Source organism: Mobula birostris, chromosome 1, assembly GCF_030028105.1.
Source record: "Mobula birostris isolate sMobBir1 chromosome 1, sMobBir1.hap1, whole genome shotgun sequence".
Classification (NCBI taxonomy): domain Eukaryota; kingdom Metazoa; phylum Chordata; class Chondrichthyes; order Myliobatiformes; family Myliobatidae; genus Mobula; species Mobula birostris.
The window spans coordinates 215,250,623-215,270,840 of NC_092370.1; the positions used below are offsets into that span (position 1 = coordinate 215,250,623).

Sequence of the window (20,218 nt, forward strand, 5' to 3'; positions counted from 1 at the left end):
GGTGAATATCTGGAATGAGCTCAGAGAAAAATACAACATTTTAAAAAAACATATGGATAGACACTTGGAGAGGAAAGGAGAAGAGGGATATGATCTAATGACAGCAAATAGGATTAAGATCAACAGAAATCAGTCAGCATGGATGAGTTGGGCCAAAAAGACCCCTTTCTTTGCTGCACAACTCTATGACTCTATTAGAATCTTATTAGACTGGGCAAGTTAGAACATCATTTTTATATTTGTACTCAGGTTAGAAAACAAGCAAAAAATCAAAACCTATCATTGTTGGCCTCGGAACTCACAGTCTGATGGCTCTCTTTTCCTGTCTCATCTATATTCCACTTCCTAACAAATTCTGTCATCATTTAAGACTTAAAGGATAGGGTTCAATTCTCCCTAACTAAATGTACATCAAAGGCACTTAGTTCATTCTTCTACAGATACTGCTGAATCCACTGAGTTCTTCCAGCAGATTGTTTGCTTTTTCAGATTCCAGCTTCAGCACTTTCATGTCCCTGAAGAACTAGATACTCTGTACGCTACTCACAAGCAGCATTACAGCCAAGGGCAATTCTGGTTTTGAAAATTGTCTGATGAAGCCCTTGTAATGAGATGATCACTGATAACACCAAAAGAAGTCCCTTAGGAAAGAGACGACTCAGCTAACACTATCAGAATGACTGTATGTCACTAATATTTTGGATTCCTAAATCAATTTTAATCCATTGTTGTTTAAGTATTTTCATGAGGGGAAAAAAGACAATACTTGCCCATTTTCCGCTTTTCTTTTCAAGGACTCCTGATCTCTTAAAAGCTGTTGGTGATCATCATAAGCCACCATGAGTCTGGGAAATAGAAAACAATTAATGGCTGTTCCAAGACAAAGGAGATCTTAAAAAGTATTTTGTTCAAACAGACCAGACTGCCACTAACGTCATTCCAGGAGAAGGAATTAAGACAAAAACTAGTTTCCTGAAAATTGACACTTACTTCAAAATGCTCCAGTAACTTATAGCAATCATATTTAATGCTCATGTGGACACACCTGAAGATCGTGCCCAGGGTAAGAGATCTTTATTTTATGTTGGGTCTCAAAAGCAGGGTATAACTGCACATACAGTACCTATAAAAACTATTCATCCCCCTTTTAAGTTTTTTTTTGTTTTACAACATTGAATCACAGTGGATTTAATTGGGCTTTTTTTGACACGGATCAATAGAAAAGACTCTTTCATGTCAAAGTGAAAACAAATTACTACAAATTGGTTTAAATTTATTAGTTATTAAAAATAATTTTCATTTTAAAATCTTTTTTATTCATTATTATTGAAGATCAACAAAAAATACTTTAAAGTAATCAAGTCAACATGTCAATATGTACAATGAGGAATTAAATTACCAAATAACTGATTAACAAAAGCTAAACAATATATCAATAATGAGGAAAAATAAAGTGTTAAAACTATTTTTTTTGAAAAAAGGAAAAAAGAACCCCTACTAACAAAAAAAACCTGCTATAAAATAATTGATTGCATAAGATAATTGATTGCATAAGTATTCACCCCCTTCAAGTCAGTATATAGTAGATGCCCTTTGGCAGCAATTACAGCCTTGAGTCTGTGTGGATAGATCTTTAACAGCTTTGCACATCTCAACACTGCAATTTTTCTCCATTCTTCGTCACGAAACTGCTTGAGCTCTGTCAGATTCCACGGGGATTGTGAGTCAATAGCCCTTTTCAAGTCCAGCCACAAATTCTTAATTGAATTGAGGTCTAGATTCTGACATGGCCACTCCTAGACACTAACTGTTGTTCTTTCCTGTGTGGCTTTATGCTTAGGACCATTGCCTTGCTGGAAAACAAATCTTCTCCCAAGTCACAGTTCTCTTGCAGACTGCATCAGGTTTTCCCTGCATTTTCCTGCATTCATTTTACCCTCTACCTTCACAAGTTTTACAGGGCCTGCTACAGTGAAGTATTCCCACAGCAGGATGCAGCCACCATCATGGTTTGCGGTAGGGATGGTGTGTTTTTGATAATGTGCAGTGTATGGCTTATGCCAACAAAAGCATTTAGTCTTAATGGCCAAAAAGCTCAATTTTGGTTTCATAAGACCATAGAACCTTCTTCCAGTTGATTTCTGGGTCTTCCAGAAACATAGAAAATAGGTGCAGGAGTAGGCCATTCGGCACCGCCATTCAGTATGATCATGGCTGATCATCCAACTCAGAACCCTGTACCTGCCTTCTCTCAATACCCGCTGATCCCTTTAGCCACAAGGGCCTTATCTAACTCCCTCTTAAATATAGCAAATGAACTGGCCTCAACTATTTCCTGTGGCAGAGAATTCCACAGATTCACCACTCTCTGTGTGAAGAAGTTTTTCCTAATCTCGGTCCTAAAAGGCTTCCCCTTTATCCTCAAACTGTGACCCCTCGTTCTGGACTTCCCCAACAGGGAACAATCTTCCTGCATCTAGCCTGTCCAATCCCTTTAGGATTTTATACGTTTCGATAAGATCCCCCCTCAATCTTCTAAATTCCAATGAGTATAAGCCTAGTTGATCCAGTCTTTCATTATATGAAAGTCCTGCCATCCCAGGAATCAATCTGGTGAACCTTCTTTGTACTCCCTCTATGGCAAGGATGTCTTTCCTCAGATTAGGGGACCAAAACTGCACACAATACTCTAGGTGTGGTCTCACCAAGGCCTTGTACAACTGCAGTAGTACCTCCCTGCTCCTGTACTCGAATCCTCTTGCTATGAATGCCAGCATACCATTCGCCTTTTTCACCACCTGCTGTACCTGCATGCCCATTTTCAATGACTGGTGTACAATGACGCCCAGGTCTCGTTGCACCTCCCTTTTCCTAATCGGCCACCATTCAGATAATAACCTGCTTTCCTGTTTTTGCCACCAAAGTGGATAACCTCACATTTATCCACATTAAATTGCATCTGCCATGAATTTGCCCACTCACCTAACCTATCCAAGTCACCCTGCATCCTCTTAGCATCCTCCTCACAGCTAACACTGCCGCTCAGCTTTGTGTCATCCGCAAACTTGGAAATGCTGCATTTAAATCCCTCATCTAAGTCATTAATATATACTGTAAACAACTGGGGTCCCAGCACTGAGCCTTGCGGTACCTCACTAGTCACTGCCTGCCATTCTGAAAAGGTCCCGTTTATTCCCACTCTTTGTTTCCTGTCTGCCAACCAATTCTCTAACCACATCAATACCTTACCCCCAATACCGTGTGCTTTAAGTTTGCACACTAATCTCCTGTGTGGGACCTTGTCAAAAGCTTTTTGAAAATCCAAATATACCACATCCACTGGTTCTCCCCTATCCACTCTACTAGTTACATCCTCAAAAATTTCTATGAGATTCGTCAGACATGTTTTTCCTTTCACAAATCCATGCTGACTTTGTCCGATGATTTCACCGCTTTCCAAATGTGCTGTTATCACACCTTTGATAGCTGACTCTAGCATTTTCCCCACCACCAATGTTAGGCTAACCGGTCTATAATTCCCTGGTTTCTCTCTCCCTCCTTTTTTAAAAAGTGGGGTTACATTAGCCACCCTCCAATCCTCAGGAACTAGTCCAGAATCTAAAGAGTTTTGAAAAATTATCACTAATGCATCCACTATTTCTTGGGCTACCTCCTTAAGCACTCTGGGATGCAGACCATCTGGCCCTGGGGATTTATCTGCCTTTAATCCCTTCAATTTACCTAACACCACTTCCCTACTAACATGTATTTCCCTCAGTTCCTCCATCTCACTGGACTCTCTGTCCCCTACTATTTCCGGAAGATTATTTATGTCCTTCTTAGTGAAGACAGAACCAAAGTAGTTATTCAATCGGTCTGCCATGTCCTTGCTCCCCATAATCAATTCACCTGTTTCTGTCTGCAGGGGACCTACATTTGTCTTAACAAATCTTTTTCTTTTCACATATCTACAAAAACTTTTACAGTCAGTTTTTATGTTCCCTGCCAGTTTTCTCTCATAATCTTTTTTCCCCTTCCTAATTAGCCCTTTGTCCTCTTCTGCTGGACTCTGAATTTCTCCCAGTCCTCAGGTGAGCCACTTTTTCTGGCTAATTTGTATGCTTCTTCTTTGGAATTGATACTATCCCTAATTTCCCTTGTCAGCCACAGGTGCACCACCTTCCTTGATTTATTCTTTTGCCAAACTGGGATGAACAATTGTTGTAGTTCATCCATGCGACCTTTAAATGCTTGCCATTGCATATCCACTGTCAACCCTTTAAGTGTCCTTTGCCAGTCTATCTTAGCTAATTCACGTGTCATACCTTCAAAGTTACCCTTCTTTAAGTTCAGAACCTTTGTTTCTGAATTAATTATGTCACTCTCCATCTCAATGAAGAATTCCACCATATTATGGTCACTCTTACCCAAGGGGCCTCTCACAACAAGACTGCTAATTAACCCTTCCTCATTGCTCAATACCCAGTCTAGAATAGCCTGCTCTCTAGTTGGTTCCTCGACATGTTGGTTCAAAAAACCATCCCACATACATTCCAAGAAATCCTCTTCCTCAGCACCCTTACCAACTTGGTTCACCCAATCTATATGTAGATTGAAGTCACCCATTATAACTGCTGTTTCTTTATTACACACATTTCTAATTTCCTGTTTAATACCATCCCCAACCTCACTACTACTGTTAGGTGGCCTGTACACAACTCCCACCAGTGTCTTCTGCCCCTTAGTGTTATGCAGCTCTACCCATATCGATTCCACATCCTCCCGGCTAATGTCCTTCCTTTCTATTGCGTTAATCTCCTCTCTAACCAGCAATGCTACCCCACCTCCTTTTCTTTCATGTCTATCCCTCCTGAATATTGAATATCCCTGAATGTTGAGCTCCCACCCTTGGTCACCCTGGAGCCATGTCTCTGTGATCCCAACTATATCATATTCATTAATAACAATCTGCACTTCCATCCACCTTGTTACGAATGCTCCTTGCATTGACACACAAAGCCTTCAGGCTCGCTTTTACAACACTCTTCGCCCTTATACAATTATGTTGAAAAGTGCCCCTTTTTGATTTTTGCCCTGGATTTGCCAGCCTGCCACTTTTACTTTTCACCTTACTACTTTTTGCTTCTACCCTCACTTTACACCCCTCTGTTTCTCTGCACTGGTTCCCATCCCCCTGAGAAGCCTCAGGTAAATTCTAGTTGAGATTGCATGTGAAGTTTTATTTCAACAGTGGCTTTCTCTTTGCCCATAAAACAGTTGTTGTATGCACAGTTTCTCCCATCTCAGCCACTGAAGCTTGTAACTCCTCCGGAGTTGTCACAGGTCTCTTGGTAGCCTCCCACACTAGTCATTCAGTTTTTGAGGACAGCCTGCTCTAACAGATTTACAGCTCTGTCATATTCTTTCCAAGGGATATTCAGAGACTTGGAAATTTTCTTGCATCTTTCTCCTGACTTGTGCTTTTCAATAAACTTTTCAAGGAGTTGCTTGGAATGTTCTTTTTGTTTTGATGGTGTAGTTTTTGCCATGGTACTGACTACCTAGCAGTTGGACCTTCCAGGTACAGGTGCATTTTAACTACATTCAATTGAAACACCTTGACTGCACACTATGTTCTCCTTTTAACTAACTGTGTGACTTCTAAAACCAATTGGTTGAACTAGTGATAATTTGGTGTGTTATTTTGAAGGGGGTGAATACTTAACGCAATCAATTATTTTGTGTTTTATATTTGTATTAATTTAGACCACTTTGTAGAGATCTGTTTTCACTTTGACACAGTCTTTTTCTGTTGACCAGTGTAAAAAAATCCAAATTAAATGGATTCTGACTCAGTTCCCATGTTGTATATTGTATGCTATCACAAACATGGAATTTGGATCGAAGTAATCACATGTCACGATATCAATCTAATCTTTAGAATGAATTGAACAGTAAACAGAATGGGATTTTGGATTAGAGGTTGAGATAAAATACTAATAATAATAATAATAATAATAATAATAGGCATCCGTTAGTCTCATGAGACCATGAATTTGTGCCTTGGAAGGTTTCCAGGGCGCAGGCCTGGGCAAGGTTGTATGGAAGACCAGCAGTTGCCCATGCTGCAAGTCTCCCCTCTCCACGCCACCGATGTTGTCCAAGGGAAGGGCATTAGGACCATACAGCTTGGCACCGGTGTCATTGCAGAGCAATATGTGGTAAGGTGCCTTGCTCAAGGACACACACGCTGCCTCAGCCAAGGCTCGAACTAGCGACCTTCAAATCACTAGACAAACGCCTTAACCACTTGGCCACGTGCCAAAATACTCATAACATCAGTATAAATGTGGAATGTTGTTTAAAATGCCGCATTCTTCAAATGGACAAATTCCAATGTTTCAGATATTTAAAAACAATGAAAAATTTTGAAGAAAACGAATATATTCACCAAGTTCACCACTAAGCACATGGATATAAAAATACATTGTTTCACAAAGATCAGAAACAAAATTAAAACTAACCTTTTCACATCTGAGCCAAAGTCTTCCAAAAATTCCACTTTTCGCTGGGAGAAGGCAATCCTTGTTTCAATAGGCAATGCGCTATTTACAGCAATGTCAAATGCATTCAAAATGTTTTCCTCATTCAGTTTGAGGTCTGAATTATATTCAAGTTCCAACAAATTCAAATACAGTTTGGGGCTTTCCTAAAAATCAAAACAAATCATCCAGCATTATCCAAATAATTGCAACATACAAAATACTACCTAGTTAAAATATGGCAATACTTATTTCATAGAAACTAAACGACTACATTTAATTGTTCAGCTCCCAAGTCAGAATCCCGAGTTGGATTCCCAGTCTTGTCAACAATTTGCACTTGGGCTTCCTTGGAGAAGTTGCATTCGTCTTAGTCAGCCTGGAGAATGGGAGGGAAAATAAAAATCAGCACTTTTTTGAAAATACACATCCTGAACTGGTGGACTGTGGCAATTTTTTTGTCACAGGATGGGAGTAAGAGAACATACCCAGCTGTACACAGCATGGTATATAGTAGTAGAATAAAGTCATTACAGATGATCCAATGGGTCAAAATACTGTAGAAGGTAATCTGAAAATACACAGGAATGGCGAAAGTGAAAGCTCAAGTAAATATATTTGTTCAAATTGCCCACAAATGTGTTAATTAAAAAGACCAATTCCTAGAGAAATGCTCCACATTAAGATTGAAACATTTAACTAAATTTTTATTCAACAAAACACATAAATTCATACTAAATTCTGCAGAAGGCATAACATTCACTACTAATAATGCTGCTGATCACAATAATGGCTTTTAAAACAATAGTTTCATTCTTGGTTTTACTGTTACGCACATTTTAACAGAGGAGTAAATTGGAAATGTACTGAGTATGGTAATTGAACTCGAGGAACAGACCTAGCCTGGCAATTTGAGAAAGCCTCCATAGTTTGTCTCTCTTCATGCAACAATACATTCTCAGGTTCCGGAACAGTTCCTCAACCATTCACTTGTCTTCATCACTGAACCCAACTTAAGGAATCACTTTCAAGGACTCTTCATCTCAAGTTTTCGATATTGATCGTTTATTTATTTTTTTGCTTTTGTATTCACAGTTTGTTGTCTTTTGCACATTCTGTTGTCTGTCCTGTTGGGTGCAGGCTTTAGTTGATTCTATTTTGGTTATTGGATTTACTGAGTATGCCCGCAAGAAAACAAATCTCATTTGTATATGGTGACGTATATGTACAGTACTTCAATAAATTTACTTTGAACTTTATTAAAATCCAATAGTGATTAAAAACAATGCTGACATTTCACAGTATGATTAACCATACTTGTCTTTATAGAAGCATTCATATCGTTATAACATTTGAATTTGAACTGCACATTTTTTCTCACTAACAATTCAATGCCTTGGTTGGGGGAGAGTAATGAGGTTACCTCACAAATAAAATAAGTGGGTTTAAAACACATCTGTACTTAAACTGGAGATGAGGAGATAATTGTCTGGGGAGTGTGGTGAGAACAAGGGAAAATAGATAAAAGTCAAGCAAAAGAAACTTTATATTTTAGAAATAACTCTGAAATGGTGTCATTTCAGTATCTTATTCAGTGATGGAGTTAAGCATACTGTATGTTTGCCCATAAATCCAACTAAATAACAGTTCAGTGATTCAATTCAAATACGAGATAATCATTCTGGCTCCATGACACAACTGTATTTAGTACATTCTTTGCAGAATGTTCGCCTTTTCTCGCAGCATTCGCCTATCGTGATGAAATAGCCTCAATATGAAAAGAACCCTCATGAGCTTTGAAAGTAATGTAATTGGTTTAGAAAGCAAATGAGTTAGCTGTACTTTTCACAGGGAGCTGGCTAAAATATTTTGCTAATTTAAAATTTTATATTAGTTATACTTAAGTTTATTAAAATCAGTGTTATTCTATTAATACAAAATATTTCCAAACATGTAAAGTGCTTCTCAACTTCACTGGAACTGAAATTTACAACTCTGCTCCACTAGCTTGTTTGCAGTTGTATGAGTTTTAAAAGTTTGAGTTCTAGATAATTTAATTCATACCTTATCAAAGTCTATAGCTTCCACTAGAACCTTCCTGGCCTTTGGAAGACTCTTCTGTACTTTGAATAAAAGACGAGCCAACTTCACAGCATAGAAAGATGCCTCATTGGGTGTTTTACTGTTTTTAATGGCATCTTGCAGCAGAAACTCTGCTTCATCAATATTTCCATGACGGCGTTCTAGACTCACTCGCCTTAGGCGGACCATGGCTAATCCTGGCACTGATTCTTCTAATGCTTTCAAGATTCGCCTTGCTTCATTGATGTTCCCTGTGAACAGAAATACCAAAAAAATCCTTATAATTATTAAAAACATTTATGTTAAAATTAAGCTTGGCAATGTATCACAACTATCATTCTGTTACGTTATACCGATCCTGTTACAAGGATTTACTTCCAATGAAATGTAATGGAATAGCTGATGTGGGTATTTATAGCAGCTAACCTTGCTGTTCCTCAAAAGCAGCCCATAGTAAGTGAACCATTGGTTTCTTTGAAAGATGGACTGTACATGCTCTGCTAAAAACATGCCTTACACCTTCATTGCTGTGGTTCTCCATATATTTGGCATACTGAAAAAAAAAATCAGAAAGCTCGTAAATAATATTTTTCACAATTCAAATTAAAGATTGTGTTAAAAGCCTGTATTTTGCTGTAGAATGCAACTAGTCAGAAGTAAATAACAGCTCCTTTTGTTGAAGTGCAATGGTCTATCTAGTTCAAATTTCAATGCCAAGACTAAATTTTGGATGACGAAACATTTATTTGAACATTAGTAATAAAAGCCTTACAAATAATAACACAGGTCTCATAAATTAATGATGTTAAGTCACAACATTCAGCAAGTACATTTAATAACCTTAACATCTGCAGAAAGCCAAGCCAATTCATTGACTATATTTAAAGCAAAGGTCAATGGGTTTGAGATTTGTCAGGGCATCAAAGGTTACGTATGGAGAGAAGGCAGGAGAATGCGGTTGAAAGAGATAATAAATCAGCCATGATAAAATGGTGGAGCAGATTTGATGGGTTGAATAGCCCAATTCTGATCCTATGTCCTATGGTCTAATTGAGATTATAAAAAATAATTTCAAAATAATTGAGTAAAGATAGCAACATATTGAATAAGATTAAAATACCGACACTTACTTTTATCCAGAAGTCTTCATAAAGGGCACAAGCAACAAGGCACCTCTCGAACAAAACTACTACTCGTTCAAGAGTTCCATTTTCTATCTCAAAGTCAAGGTAATCTTTCCAGTTTTTTAGCTGTGCTTTCTCCAGCGGCTTCACGTGAAAGTAAGGACGTTTAATCTATCACATAAAGAAACTCTTTTTAAAAAAAAAGTTTAACCAACATAAAATTTGGATCTAGCTGTTCCACAATTTAAAAAAAAATTCAGCAAATTAAACATAAATTGATAATTTCCCTCACAGGAATAATTATCTCGTTCCATGTTCTTGCAATTTAATTTTTTTCCTTTTTCAAACAGGGAAGATAGCAGAGGTGGCAAGTGAAAATGTTTTAACTTTCAGATCAATTTGACTTTCCATCGGTTTCAGACCGTAAACATTTATTGTAGGGAGGGGGAAACAGTTATTGAGAAACATAAAAAAGGGCAAATGATAGCAATCTGAAACGAAAGCAGAAAATGCTAGAAGATATTTTGAACAGGTAGGATGTGTAGAGACAGAATGAGCAATTAATGATTTTTGATATCCTCTAATTCTCTTATGATCATTTTTGAAGTAGAAACTTCTTTCTTATAGCATTACATACCACAAAATGTTATTGAACATGCTATTTAGCCTGTTCTGTCTTAGCATATCAATGTCACACATATCAAAGCTCAGTAACCACTCTACTTCTTCAGGAGGACAAAGAAATTTGTTATGTTTCTATCAACCCTTACAAATTTTTATTCATGCATCAGTGAAAGCATTTTACCTAGATCAGGGGTGGCCAACCCTTTACATTCCACGCATCAATTTTCACACATACAAGTTCAAATGCGATTTTTTCATGCACAAGTTCTATATTAACATATTTTTACAAGGATTGAATGGGGGTACAAGAGTTGTATGGTCATCTGAACTTGTGAGTGAAAAAATTGACGCATGGAATGTAAAAGGTTGGCCACCTCTGACCTAGATGCATAATGGCTTGGTATTATTTATTTATTGACACACAGTGTGGAGTAGGTCCTTCGAGCAAGGCTGCCCAGCAATCCACCAATTTAATCCTAGCCTAATTACGGGGCAATTTACAATGACCAATTAACCTATCAACCGGTACATCTTTGGAATATGGGAGGAAACTGGAGCTCCTGAAGGAAATCCATGCGGTCACAGGGAGAATGTACAAGGACAGCTTCTATTCTGCTGTTAACATACTCTTAAATGACCTCATATATGATATGGACTCTTGAGTGACATTCTACATCATGACCTTGCCCTGTATTCACCTGCACTGCACTTTCTCTGAGGCATTTACATTTAACTGTTTTACTTGTTCTATTTCAAGGTGCTATGTAATGATTTGATCTGTTTCAACAGATGGCAAGACAAGTTTTCCCACTGTATTTTTGGTATGTGGCAATAATAATCTAATACCAATACCACCAAGCCCATACTAGCCATCCAAGAGCTTCTGCAAAATAACTATTTTTCCTATTATAACTGAATAATAAACCTATTTGACACTTAATGAAATGGCTTTTTAAAATACACATAATACTCTTCTACATTTTGTCTATTTTTCTTTACAATCCAAACACTTCATATGCAATCTACATACTTTTCAAGTACATGAATTGAATCTAAAAAAATAGCATTTCTTCAACGACTTGCTAATGGCACCTATTTTATAGATAGAAATTTATTCACAAAGCAAACTGTATGATTAACTTCCTTACTATGTGCCCCTTCATGAATTGAGTAAAATATTTTCCAGATCATTGGCACAAATATCGATTTATTTAAGGAAGTATATTATGGTGTTGGAAACAGTCCAAAAGAGATTACACGAGATAATTCCTGGAATGATAAACTCATTATCACATGGCTCAAGAAATTAGATCTACATTTCTTGAAGGTTTGAAAATGAGGGGTGGTTTATTGAAACAAGTTCCTTAGTGTGCAGCACAAAGTAGATGCCTATACTGTTTCAAAGATCAGGAATTTAAGGGCTCCAGGAACTGGCGTGAAAGAGCAGGAGCTAGGGGTAGATGAAGGCAGAGCTGGACTGAGGGACCCTTGCCTGTTTTCTTATGTTCTTATTCCTTCCACAGAACCATGGAAAATTATAGTTAGAGCTGCTATCATTTCTTTAAACACAAAGTGCAAATGATTGAACAAAATTTGAGACTATGTTTAAAACATACAGTGGCATTTTTATGGTTAAAGACTGAACACAGCTGTTGTGATATAATAGCAGACAGTACCAAATACAGAAATACTTTGAATATTATGAGATCTAAAATGCTTTAAAATGAAAGGCAGAAGAATCACCCAAAGACTAAACAGAACAGATGACTGTTGAAGGATTGAATGCATGTTGCCTTTTGAAGTAAGCTTGGCAAAACAGCTTAATCTTGCCATGTGCTGTATTAAGTATTTCTATTCAAAACGAAGGAAAACAAAACCAGTAAATATCAGTCAGTTAACTTAATGTTTGTGTTGGAAACAACTGCAGACTTCTGAAATAATAAAAAAAAACTATACAGAAATATGCAGAGTTGTTGCCCACTGGCATATTTGTACAAGCAATCTCTAGGTTACAACAGTTTTTCATCCCTGAGAACAATTTGTAAAGTGAATGTCTGTAAATTGGAAATAAACAGCTAATGAGTGAGCTGGTACAGGAAGAGCAGACAAATCATGTATGTGTAACATAGGGGGATGTGTAATCCAGTAATACAAGCAGAGTATTAAAAAACAGTTCTCACTTAGGGGTAAAAATACACACATGATACTTGGGCAGATGGCAAAGTGTTTAATATGACAATAGAGTGATTTGATGAACAACTGTGGATTAAAGACTACAAGGATGCAGAAAAGGATCCACAGCAGATGTCATCTCCCTGGCCCTATACTCATATCTGGAGCACCTGAAGAGTAAAGACTACGTTAGACTATTGTTCATTGACTACAACTATGCCTTTAATTCTATAATTCCAAGCAAGCTCATCAAACTCCAAGAGCTGGAATTTAATACCTCCTTTTGCAACTGGATCCTTGACTTCCTGAACTCAATCAGTAAAGATAGGTCGCAACACCTACACAATGATTGTCCTCAACACTGGTGCCCCAAAAAGCTGTACCCTTAAGGCTGATTTATACTTCTGCGTCAAATCGACACCTTAACCTATGCGCGTTGTGAGCATTTATACTTGTGCGTTGGTGTGTCTGCGTCGCTCTGCAATTCAGGCACGTCGCGCATGCGCACACACCTGCCCGTGCAAGGCTTCATGGTCGTCTTTCTCAGGGTAAACAAGTTTAAAGCGTGCGTCTTTTTTCGTAAAAGCGAAATGTGTCCTCCATAATTTCGGAAAGCTTTTATGGAAAGCAATGCAGCCAGAGTTCCTTCCCTGCCCTTCAGTCACCCAATGGGAAGCTATTGCAGCGTAGGAGGAAATGAGATACTATCAAGTGGACCACAGTTGTTGCGGTCTGCGCTGCCGCGACGCGTAGTTACATTTTGGGGGAGGTGCGCGTCAGGCTACGGCGTAGGGTTCACAGCTATGCCGTACCTACGGCATCGATTTGACACAAAAGCATAAATCAGCCTTTAGCCTTCTCCACTCCCTATACAATTATAACCATGTGGCCAGCTTCTATTCCAAGTCTACCTGCAAGTTTGCAGATTATACCACCATAGAGGGTCATATCTCAAATGATGAGTCTGAGTACTGGAAGGAGATAAGAGAGCCTACCTACATGACAATTTTTCCCTCAGTGTCAGCAAAGCAGAAGAACTTGTTATTGACTTCAGGAAAGGGTGAGTACACATACTTCTGTTTACATCGAAGGTGCTAAGATTGAAAGGGTTGAGAGCTTTAAGTTCCTAGATCAGAAAATTACCCATAACCTGTCCTGGACCAACCACATAGACATCATGGCCAAGGGGACCAATGACCCCAGGGCCAAGGACTGGAGGCCCGGAGTCAGCCTGTCTTGGGGTTGGAGGTCTGTGTATGTGAGGGGATGGATGGGAGGCTGAGAAGCTGGCTTGTTTCACTGTTATTATCTTGTTTTGTTCTGTTGAACATTGTGGGCATGCTATGTTGGTGTTGGAATGTGGAGACACTTGCTGGCTGACCCCAAGCACATCATTGATGTGCTGGTTATTAACGAAAACTACACATTTCATGGCATGCTTTGATGTATATGTGATAGATTGTATCAAAATATTTGCTGTTACTATTCTTCTCAAGAGTTCAAAATATTGATGTACAGAATGTTGAGTTTAGGAGACCACCAAGAGGTTCTCCAAGAGCACGTCTGCCTGTTTCTCCAGTGATTTAGTCACAGTTACAACAATTAGTCTTTCTTTTCACCTCAAATTTATGCTTGGAAAATCTTAGAAATCTTCTAGACAATACAACATATAGATGTTAAGAAATATTAGTTAATTTGCTTTTGTTACTATTTAGTTTTGTTAAAAAATACTTACTCCTTCCTCAAATGCCCATCTTCGGCTAACTTCATTTTCATTATGATTATGTATTTCTTGGCGGACTTCAATAATTCTATGGCGCATATTTTCTATTTCAGAAACAATCTAAAAAGGAGTATAAAAAATTCTCAAACTTAAAATACTGAAAACCAACCTGAAAGAGATTAAATGAGGTAAAAAGGAAGCACACAATTCCACATTCTCTAAACATTCATGAAATCTGAAGACCATGCAGAATCTCTAAGCGATATGGGCTGAGTGCAGGTCAGTGGGACCAGGTGAGAGTAAGCATTTGGCATGGACTAGAAGGGCTGAGATGGCCTGTTTCTGTGCTGTAATTGTTATATGATTATGCACAATAAATAATCTAGAAATAAAGAGAAAATGAGGAATAAAAACAGAAAAGGAAACAACAAAAACAATGGGGCAAAAAGATAAGAACAGAAAATGAGGTATTTAAAGTGAAAAGTAATAAAAAAGTTGAAGTGTGTAAAGAGAGGAAAGGAGCATAAGAATATGAGGATAAGCCCATTGATTCCTTAATGTTACTTTGTCATTACATCTAGTCTTCCATCTCAGTATAACTTTCCTCCATTATTGCTTTTGTTTATATCCAAGTATATACTAACACTACCTTCAAAGCCTTCTTGGACACAGATGAGGAAATTTCTTCTCATTTGTATTGTTAGGCTGGTTTGTGACCCTGGTTCTAGACACAAACAACAGAAAATCTAGAGAACCTGGAAACAAAAGTAATGTGCACAAAATGCTGGAGGAACTCAGCAAGCCAGGCAGCATCCACGGTAAAGAGTAAACAGTCAAAGTTTCGGGTCGAGACCCTTCATCTGTCCTAATGAAAAGTCTCAGCCCGAAACATCAACTGTTTACTCTTTTCCATAGATGCTGCCTGGCCTGCTAGTTCTAGGCACCCCAGCCAGAGGAAATATTAACTATGTAACCCACCAAGCTGTGAAAGAATGTCTATTTTAATGGGACTTCCTCTCATTCTTCCAATTATTCTAGTCCGGTTCGCTCAATCTTTCCTCAGAATACAAACCCAGAATCCTAGGAATCGATCTGTTGAACCTTTGCTGCAGCATTCCATCTATCATAAAAACTTCCTCACTAGCAATGTTCGACCTAGCAACAATATGCCATGTGTAGTCTCACCAGGACCCTGTACTCAACAATGTTCTCTGTATTCCATACTCTGTAGGCCAACATACCACTTGGCTTGTTGTACCTGCATCTATGAATCAGGCAAAAAACAGGTTTCTAATACGAGAATACAAGGACACCCCTTTGGAACACAAATGAGGAGGAATTTCTTTAGCCAGAGGATGGTAAATCTGTGGGATTCATTGCTACTGATGCCAGTGGAGGCCAAGTCATTGGGTGTATTTAAAGCAGAGGTAGATAGGTTCTTGATCAGTCAGGGCATCAAAGGTTACAGGGAGAGGGCAGGCGAATGGGGTTGAGAGGGAAAAATAAATCAGCCATGATGGAATAGCAAGGCAGATTTGACTGGCCAAATGGTTTAATTCCATTCCTATGTCTACGGTCTACTTCTGGGTGCCTCACAACACCAATAGTTTCAAATCTATTAGATTTAAAAAGTATTGTTTTATAAAAATGGAAGACCTGGAATATTTCGCATAGCATTTTACCTGCCATATCCATATTCTCATGAATCCAGTTTCTTCCTCAAAGCCTACACTGCCAAACAAAGTAGCAATGATTGTACAGAGAGGGGCTCACTGCTGCTCAGACAAGTTCATATAGTAGCTAGCATGCAATAGCCACCCTAAGGTAACAGACTTCACATACAGGTATCTTGCACAAGTTAGACCCTCCGTATTATCAATTAAGAAATTCACTATTTTCATCCTTTAAAAAGTTGGAATTTAATTATTAACTAAAGAGGAACTGAGTAAATTGAAAAATACATCTGCAGTGTACAAGGTAAAATATAATATTGAATTAAAAAATAATTTTAAAATTATTTTATACTTGTATCTTGTGCAAACTATTAACTAAATAAACATAATAAGGGATGTATTCTCACAATTGGAATGAATAGAACATAAAATATACAAACATAACAAACGCACAACAAAATCCCACAAACAGGAATAAGGGGCAAAAGAGGAAATTAAAACTTCTTTTCCATATTTTGCGTCAAAATAATATTCAGTGACTCCTGAGAATGTACCTACTTTTAAGTTTACACTTAAGAGGCAACAGTGACTGGGGATAGATAGCTCTTCATTCAGCCATAGAATATGGTGCCCTACCAGTGATGTTGTTGTCTTCTAATGACCGGGGAACCAAGATAAGCTACAGCAGTCATTGATCCTGACATAAAGGGGAAAATATAGCCTAGACTTTGCAAACTCTTCTGGTCAGTGGTAGCACTCTAGTTCTCGAAGCGTTTGAATTCAAGGCCCATTCCAGAAGCTTCAGCATACAGTCTAGACAGGTAATTCAATAAAGCACAGCAAATTTCACTGCTGGTAGTACATTCTTTTAACAAAATATAAAAAAATCAAGCTCCCAGGTAGACATAAAAGATCTCAAGGGATCGTTAAAACTGTAAAGTTCTCTCAGTAGATAATTTAAAATTCATCCCTCAACTAACTCCAATAACTGATTGGATGGATTCAGCTCTTTGATGAAGGACTTACTAAAAATTAGACACTGGATTTCAAAAGATTCCAGTAACTAAACTTCAAAACTACCTTGGTTGCTGAAAGGCAACAGTAACATTTTGAAAGGCACTATATAAATTCATCTAGTTTCATTCCGTTTTTTGGAACTGCCCTCATGATTTCTCAGATAAAGCAATCCACAACCAAAAGCAGCAAGACCTGGAACATATCTAGGCCTGGGTTGATCGGTGGCAAGAAACAACTGCGCAACTCGACTCCGGCAATTACAAAAGTCAAAATTTTTTTAAAAATCAGCTGTCGCCCCCTGGCATTCAATGGCATTATCATTACTAAATCACCCATTTTCAATATACCAGGTGTTATCATTAATCAGAAACTGAATTGGAGAAGCCAGATACACAAGACAACAAAAGCAGGTCACAGGCTAGGAATGTTGCAGCCAGTAGCTCATCTCCTAACTCTGCAACGTCTACAAGATGCAAGGCACAAGTGTCATGGAATATTTCACCAGATGAACATTCAAAAAGCTCAACACAATACAGTATATGGCAGCCCACTTAACAGGCACTACATTTATTCATTCATTTACTCACTCCTCCACTGAAGCACAGTAGCAGTAATTTGTACTTTCTACAGAATGCACTGCAACAACCCCCAAGTCTCATCACATAAAACATCTTCCAATTCCACAACCCTCAACTAGCTAGGACAAGAGCATCATAGCATGGGAACAATTACCATCTGGAAGTTGCCCTCCAAACCACACAACATTCTGATTTGGAAACATATTACCATTCCTTCACAGTCACTGGGTTAATATCCTTGAAATCTCTCTCACGACAACATTGTTGGTATACCTACGCCTCCAGAAACACAGTGATTGAAGAATGCAGGATATCAGCAGCTTCTCAAGGGCAACCTGAAATAGGCAATTAAAAGCCTGCTCAGCCTGCAAAGCTCTCATCCCCTGGATGAATGCAAAAAGAAAAATCCCATGTAATCAGAGGAACACACACAAAATGCCCCCCCTCTAGTGCTCCCCCCCCTTTTCTTTCTTCCATGGCCTTTGTCCTCATCAGACTCCTCCTTCTCCAGCCCAGTATCTCTTTCACCAATCAAATTCCCAGCTCTTTACTTCATTCCCACCCCCCCCCTTTCAGGTTTCACCTATCACCTTGTGTTTCTCTCTCCCCTCCCCCATCTTTTAAATATACTCCTCAGCTTTTTTTCTCCAGTCCTACCAAAGGGTCTCGTCCCGAAACGTTGACTGTACTGTTCTCCACAGAGTTCCAGCAACTGCAGATTTTCTCTTGCTTGAAACAGAGATCCAGTTCTGAAAGCTTCCTATGTATCTAGACCATGCATCACAAGAAATTCAGCTGCTCCACCAATCCATCTGCTTGCTTTTGAAATGCACAGAACCCTCTTTACAAGTTTCACTAACAGTGACTGAAACACTTTTTAATTCACTAACTAAAAATAATTTGCTAACATATTTGATATTTAGGAATTGTAACACCAGGAAAAGAAAACAAAATTTACCCTACTTGTCTCCCCCGCCCCCCCCGCCCACTTCTTAAGTGGCATCATGACCAATGATCAAAGAAGGGTACAATTATGACTAGTAATCAACCATCAAACGATAATTCCTACTACTTCATATTATAGTCTCTCTAGTTACTTATGGAAAAGATTGGGGCTTCAAGGATCGAGAAAAATGAGTTCCCGATCCTTGAAAAAGAGATTCTGAAATCCGACAACAGAATCCTACAGTATGAAGAAGTGTTATGAATGCAGTACAGAGCCAGATAGTGGCGACGTCGGCAAAGAACAAATGCTGCAAGTCTGTATTAAAAACAGAAAATGACGCAATCAAACCTGATGATATTGCTTCCAGAAATCTGTTGTTAATAAAGCTAAAATGAGGGCTACAAACAAAAATTTAATTTTCTCCCTCTTTGAAATTTCAAATGGAATCAAGGATCCTGGGCTAAGATGGGTCAGATGGCTAAGGTAGCACAACAGAACTTTGGGAAAAAAACTAGAACAAGTTTAACTATTTAATCAATGTCTAATGATGTGTGTTAGTTACACTCATGCATTTGAAAATTCTCAAAGTTATCCAAAACATTCAGACTGTTGATGAATCATAATTGCTATGTAGTTCACATTACTTGAGCAGGATCATTTATGTCAATTGCAGCTGCTGGATTGCTTCTTGGAGTACCATCACTGTCAAAGTGTTCATTTATGGATGCCAGCTCATGTCGTAGTTTAATAAAATCCTCTGGAGAGATCAAATCTTTAGGCAAGTGATTCTGAACATGCTCTCTAAACCTGAAAAACAGCAGCAACATTTACACTATGGGGTATCCCCAAACAATAAGCCTTTTATTACCAGACAAAGTTAGGAAAGAAAATTCTAGTTTATAATGCAAAATATTGGGATACACTACAGGAGTTTTCCTACCCTGAGAATTCAGTTTATTGTGAATTTCACATTTAATCCTTTGTTGAATGTAGTAGAATTTCTGCACAAAAATAAAAAATAAACTATTACAATTTTTAATTTACTAAGAATATGGAGAATTTAAAAAAAATATTTTGAGGTTTACCACAGCTCTTGAAGTTAATTTCTTAATGATTTTTGCAGATGGTATCAGTTATGAAACAAAGGAATTTAAAAAATTGAATTTGTTGTAATGTGGAATCATTTGGCACTCACGAACAGCCCAACATAATACAACAATGTCCACAGCAATAAAATTCTTAACATAGATAAACTGCAACAAAAAACCATTAAAAAAAGATGGAATCTGCGCCAGCGGCTCCTTTAAATTTGGTTTGCCAGGACAGAAGAGTCCCCTTTCCATATGTAACTAACTAACATTGCTCTTATTTCTCCATTTCTGTATTTCTTATTACTCTGGCATGTATTTTCATTCCTCAAAAAGTAGAGGAATATTTTCAATAGCAGGAACTCATTTAAAGTTTAAATATGAATGGTTTTCAGTTTTGATTCTTCTACCTTACCTTTGGAAGTGATGACTGTAGAGCTGTGTTGGAATACCAAGAATACGATCATAAATAGCTGTCACCTCTTGCAGATTTCCTCTGTCATTTTCCCAGTTAATGTAAGTTTCCCACAATCTATCTGAACGAAAGTCAGTTCCTGCAGCTAACACGGCATGTTCAAACACACTGTAAGAACACAGAAGAAATTGTCAAGTTTGTTGCTGTAACCACAAGTTTCCACATGCCTTGTTT

The 20,218-nt window shown here is 38.1% G+C and overlaps 1 protein-coding gene across 6 annotated transcripts in view; it reads right to left on the reverse strand.

The window, feature by feature from the left end:
• Positions 1-20,218, reverse strand: part of prpf39 (PRP39 pre-mRNA processing factor 39 homolog (yeast)) — a 37,876-nt gene that overhangs the window by 6,784 nt on the left and 10,874 nt on the right. For 2 of the 6 annotated variants that reach the window (XM_072271056.1, XM_072271066.1), the window contains exons 5-12: positions 19,985-20,152; positions 19,126-19,288; positions 14,280-14,387; positions 9,755-9,919; positions 9,051-9,177; positions 8,607-8,875; positions 6,525-6,709; positions 771-845 (exon numbers count right to left, since the gene is read on the reverse strand). In XM_072271056.1, the coding sequence (XP_072127157.1) occupies positions 771-845; positions 6,525-6,709; positions 8,607-8,875; positions 9,051-9,177; positions 9,755-9,919; positions 14,280-14,387; positions 19,126-19,288; positions 19,985-20,152 (1,260 nt within the window). Of the gene's footprint in view, positions 1-770; positions 846-6,524; positions 7,114-8,606; positions 8,876-9,050; positions 9,178-9,754; positions 9,920-14,279; positions 14,388-19,125; positions 19,289-19,984; positions 20,153-20,218 lie in introns of those variants that run through there. The other 4 variants (XM_072271095.1, XM_072271084.1, XM_072271074.1 and 1 more) reach the window with 4 other exon arrangements.